At 32.4% G+C, this 5,539-nt stretch overlaps 1 protein-coding gene across 1 annotated transcript; it reads left to right on the plus strand.

Moving 5' to 3' along the window:
* The first annotated feature begins 1,128 nt into the window (after positions 1–1,128).
* On the plus strand, positions 1,129–2,027 carry LOC129293946 (kunitz trypsin inhibitor 5-like). Its single transcript, XM_054932096.1, has one exon. It carries the CDS (start codon positions 1,153–1,155, stop codon positions 1,798–1,800), a length of 648 nt encoding a protein of 215 aa, XP_054788071.1. The 5' UTR covers positions 1,129–1,152; the 3' UTR covers positions 1,801–2,027.
* The last annotated feature ends 3,512 nt before the right edge of the window (positions 2,028–5,539 follow it).

A 5,539-nucleotide genomic window follows, 5' to 3' on the forward strand; every position in this document is an offset into this window, starting at 1 on the left:
CTCTACTAAGAAAAAAATATAACATATGCCTAACTACATGAGCGGATGACCATCGATACAATTATCTACTCGGAAAGTGACTTATTGGTTGGTGAGAATGAAAGGGATAGAATATTTCAATGAGTTTAATTTAAAAAACAGAAAAGTGGGGTTAAAATTTTTAATTAATTTCCCTTACTTTTATATTTTTTTAAAAAATTGAAAATCATTGGAATTTTTTTTTCCTCACCCTTTCATTTCCATTCAACCAAACGATCATGGAATGACTTCTATTGGCGACTTTGAGCGTGTTTCGTGTTGGAAATTTGAAATGGAATTGGATTTTTTTCATCTGCGAAAAAGAGCAAATAACAGATTACTATAAATCTGAACTGTAAATTAAATTTGATAATTTTTAAAAATCTAAATTTAATTTGAACGGTTGAATTTTATATAGAAGATATAATGGGGAAAAAAACACACACACAGATTGGAAACCCATGCTGTCATGTCGGATCCATTATCCAGTTGTCAATTAATCATCAAACGCCATCTACTTTTTTCTCAATTCTCGGGAAATTATTACAATGGTGCCACTTCTCGATTTCAAAAGTGGGCACTTGAAACCTGGCAAATCTTTTGTTTTGTTTTGTTTTGTTTTTTTTTTGTTAAAGAGATTTACAAGTTGCACGAAAATGATTTACAATTCTGTATTAATTTTCGGGTTGTCTTAAATTGGAAATTTACAAGTCGCACAAGAAAATTCACAAATACCACCCGTAATTCAAAAAATAATTTTAAGCTTGGGTGGGGCTTCTAATGGCTCCGATATTCCAATATTTTTATTATTATTATATTTTATATAAAATTATTGCATTTGGATATTTTATCGTGATGAAATGATATAGCTTTGTTTTTTTTATTGTTTAAAAAATCCAAAATTTTATATTTTCTTATAAATGATAAAAATACAAAACTAAATTTCTTAAATCTAAGTTCCCTATTTATAATTATCAATAATTTTTTTGTAAGGTGATTATTGATAATTTCCCCTTTTAAAAATAAAATAATGTGCTCTTGGCCTCCAGCGAAGCCGCATTTCATTTCTTCTATAAATTGGACCTCGTTGTTCCTCCCTCCATTATCACAGCAACAACAAAAATATCTCAAAGAATGAGTAATATTCCAATTCTACCTCTCTTCTTCTTCTCTCTTCTTTCCTTCCCCGCGAAACCACTGTCCTTGAGAGCTGCGAGTCCTGATTCGGCGGTGCTTGACACTTCAGGCAAAGAGCTCCTGCCCGGCGTCCCATACCAGATCCTTCCGGCCACCGGAGGCACTTTTACTCTCTCCGGCTATCAAAACGACACCTGCCCACTTGTCGTCGTCCATGTCCAACAGAAAACTGATTCCCTCAAATTCCCGCCGGTAACTTTTTCACCAGCTAATCCAGGAGCCCGTGTGATTCAAACCTCCACGAATCTGAACTTCAAGTTTTCCATAACATCGTCGGCGAAACCCTGTGGGAGCTCCATGGTGTGGAGGCTGCTGAAAAGGATATCGGAAGCGAGATTTATCAGCACGGATGGCGTTGAAGGAAACCCTAACATGAACACCTTCGTCAACTGGTTCATGATCGAGAAATTATCTTCTGATAAAAGTGGCAGCCCCTATAAGCTCAGGTTTTGTCCCACTGATGTCTGCAAATGCTCCGTCACGTGCAGCGACCTCGGCATTTATGTTGCAGATGACAAGAAAAGGTATCTGGGTCTGGCCGACAAGCTCGAACCGATTAGTGTTGTGTTTAAGAGAGCAAGCTAGCTAGTTATAATTAACTAATGATAAACGCAACTTTAATGTTTCGTCACTTAATTAAACCTATTTAGCAGCAGACTATAATCTCCTGTGAGAATTTATTTTGCTATAATATGGAGCTCCCATTAAGTAGAATTATTCCAGCGGGGAGAGATCATTTGCATTCTCAAGTATGACTCATAATGTTAAATAATTTACAAATGCCACCAATAATACTAGTTTTTGTACTGTTACTGTTAACCTTTTTTAATTTACTGTGCGTTTGGGATAGAAAAACAAATAAAAAGAAGAAGAAAATCAACCATATTTGAGTTTAGCGAAAATGACTTATCCCTCGTACCATAATGAATCAATCTTCAGATTCTCGTTAAAATAAGTGTTTGACAGTGGTGGATGCAAGACCCTGAATTAGTGGACGCATAAAATATAAAATAATAAAAGGTAAAATTAAATTTAAATACTATAAAAAATAATATAAATTTATATTACCAAAAAATAATATAAATTTAAATTTAACAGGTTAAGAGCTTAAAATTTATTAGACTTAAATGAAATATTAAAATTTTAAATTTTTTTAGAACTCAAATGTGTTTTATTTTGAATTTAGTGGGTTCAAAAATATTGGGATAGTGGGTGTAGAATTTCAAAATTTATAATATATACTTGTAAATATTTTTAAGTTAAGTAGGGGTATTTTCCCACCCCCAACTCAACTTAGATCTACTACTAGTAATTGATTCGAAGAACATTACCTTTAATTAAAAAAAATTCCCAAAAGCAATCGAAACAAAATAAGAAATAAAACAATTAAAAAAAAGTAAATCAGAAAGATGAAGATTTTTTTCTTCTAATTAAAGTTTTTCTTTTTCCTTTAATTTCTCTTATCCAGCTAAAAGAAAACTAGAAGAAAATAAAGTGGAAAGTACCATTTTTCTTTAATTTTGTCATCTTATTTTCTTGTTATTCCAAACAAAACATTATGGATTAACACAGTGCCACTACGAGCCATATCAATTACTTATACATTTGTTAGTGCGCACTTTAGAATTCGTTCAATACCCGGGGGGTATATGCTACATATACAATACGTTGATGAATAAAATAATATTCCCCACATGAATGTTACTAAAATAATCATTATGCATTAAATTATATACCTTAGTGATAGTGGATAGGATATTCAAATTAGGATAGAGAAATAAAGATAATATATAGATATATGTGATTCTAGACTTAATGAGAAATGTAAATTTTAAAATTAAGAATATCCTGTTTATCTAAAAATAAAATTATGAATATTCTTCCTAACATTTCAGAATTTCCTGAAAGTCAACTTGAGAAAGCTTGTGCCCGAAAGTGGGTTTAGGGTCAGGTGACAACCTATCCGACAGCTAACAAAAATTCTGCTGTCTAATTAATATCCCTGACAGCTATAATATTTTTACATCGTTGCCCCGACATCTAATTAAATAGACATGCAAGCATTGTGAGTCGAGTAAAAAAATATTTTATTGGTAGTTCATGAAGAGGGGACTTCCTGTAGATTTAACATCTTATTTTCCCTTTCATATTATTAGTTTCTTCATGCTTGTAATTGGTGAAGAAATTTGTATAATTGTCTCTTTTCCCCCCCTTAATTTGGGTTTGGCATGACAGTTGGTTGTACTGCTTTGTTTAATTGGTGAAAAAATTTGTATAATTGTTTACTCATTTTTCATTTGGGTTTGGCATGACAACGATCTAACCTCTGAAGGGTATTCAGGTCAAAATAATAATTTCAAAACTCTGAAGTGTGCCAGTGTCATTGGATATATCCTGTAGAACAACATATTCTATGGACTATATATAACCTTAACAATATATTTTTTTATTGAAATAACCCTAAAAATATTTTCAAGTACGTGTGGAATGAGTCATTTTTGACCCCATGGTGCTTTAGTGCGCCTTTTTGTATAATTCTGAAAGCAATATACTTTGCAGAACTCAAAATCAAATTCTATAGGTTCAAAACAAAATTAACCGATCTTGTTTTGATATGAGATTTGCTTGCTTGAAACGTGGGGCTAGCTCTAAATATAAAGCATCCTAAAAGATTTGCTTCATTGTACTTTCCTGAATTAATTTGGATTGAACTTAAAACAAAGCAGGAATATGTTTTTATAATAATGCCCATTTTTTTAGGTTTATTGTGAACTAGCATATGTTTTCTTTACACTTGGTCTGAATCAACTTGATTTCTTTTAGAATGGTTGATTTATGTTATGTCATTTTGAATTTCTTTTAGGACATTTTCTTTTGATATTATTTTAATCAGAGTGACGATTTCTGAAAGTGAGGCTGGCTAAGGCTGAAGATTTTTTTTTTCCTGCAGACTTAATTAGTAATATCAGATTAAATTCATACTAGTATCAATTTGCAGTCACGTTTAGTAATATATCAGGTGTTCTTGGTTTTTGTTCCCAACCCTATTATTTCTAAGACTACACAAAATCCATTACCTCCTCGAGCAATTTAGTACTTCACAAAAGCCTTTACTTTCTTTGGTAATTTACCTCTGTTTTTTATATCAAGAACAGAGGTAAACAGAGTATCTGTATAGCTTACTTTTTCTTGTTGAAAAGTAAAACTATAGGGATTGAATCTAAACTTGATAAAATTATAAGCAGCTAAGGATTAGATTTTCCTCAACATTTTGATCAAATATTTTATATTAACTTTATATCTTTTTAATCATGTTTTTTTTTTGACTAAATCTTTTCAAGTACGTTTAAAGAATCATACAAATAATATTTTTTGGAATTTTAGTATTGAGGGAAACCTTTGCCTTAACCGGTTAAGTAAAAGATGGCTCATAATTTAAAAAATTATATTAATCTTCATTATATTTATCAATACTCAAATCAAACACTAACTTTAAGTCTTCAATTAAAGATATAACTTTAAATGAAGTTCAGGCATCAAAATAAAATACTTCTAACTTTTAATTGGAAATAAATTCTCCAACTAAAAATACAAACTACTCAGTCTATGATAATATAACTAAATATTATTATTAACCAAAAACTAAATATTATTAACATTCCCATGATCGATAATGGTCCTCAATCATCTTCTTCTTCATCTTGATCTTCATCGTCATCTTCTTCATCATCATGATCCACTTCTTCTTCTTGATCTTCATCATGAAGGTCTTCCCCATCCTGATCTTCTTCATCAAGACCTACTTCACTGTTAGCTTCTTCATCTTGGCTATCCTCATCATCAACCACATAGCCATTAGCTTCTGCCTCATGATCAGCCCTGTCATCTTGATCATCTTCAGTCATATAACCATTGGCTAATCCGCCATCATTAACATGATTTTCTTCACCATCTTCACCCTGCTGACCCATTTCATTATTAACTTCTCCACCTTGACCTCCTTGACTGCGAAATAAAACCCAACGAGTGATAAGATCATCAAGTGGCAATTGACGATCACAGTTTGGAACAGGACATCTGTTACCCCTTTGCACATGAGATTCAAGACACTGTGCATGAAAAATGTGCCCACATTCTAGCCTTTTGGCCACTCCGCCTGCTTCAACGTTGATATTGCATGTTGCACAGGTGAAAGGGCCACCTTGAAGAGCCAAAGTCTGCTGGGTAACATGAATGTCATCTAAACCCATAAAATAGGCTAAGGCAGTGCTAGGAAGAGGAAGGCCTTCAAGGACTTGCCTTACAGGTATATCATCCGCAATAA

This window comes from Prosopis cineraria, unplaced genomic scaffold (assembly GCF_029017545.1).
Source record: "Prosopis cineraria cultivar Desert tree isolate PC_DT_omini unplaced genomic scaffold, ASM2901754v1 PC1, whole genome shotgun sequence".
Taxonomy (NCBI): domain Eukaryota; kingdom Viridiplantae; phylum Streptophyta; class Magnoliopsida; order Fabales; family Fabaceae; genus Prosopis; species Prosopis cineraria.

What these genes read in the sequence shown, in the direction of transcription:
- LOC129293946 (XM_054932096.1), top strand. Translation starts at nt 1,153, where the DNA reads ATGAGTAATATTCCAATTCTACCTCTCTTCTTCTTCTCTCTTCTTTCC.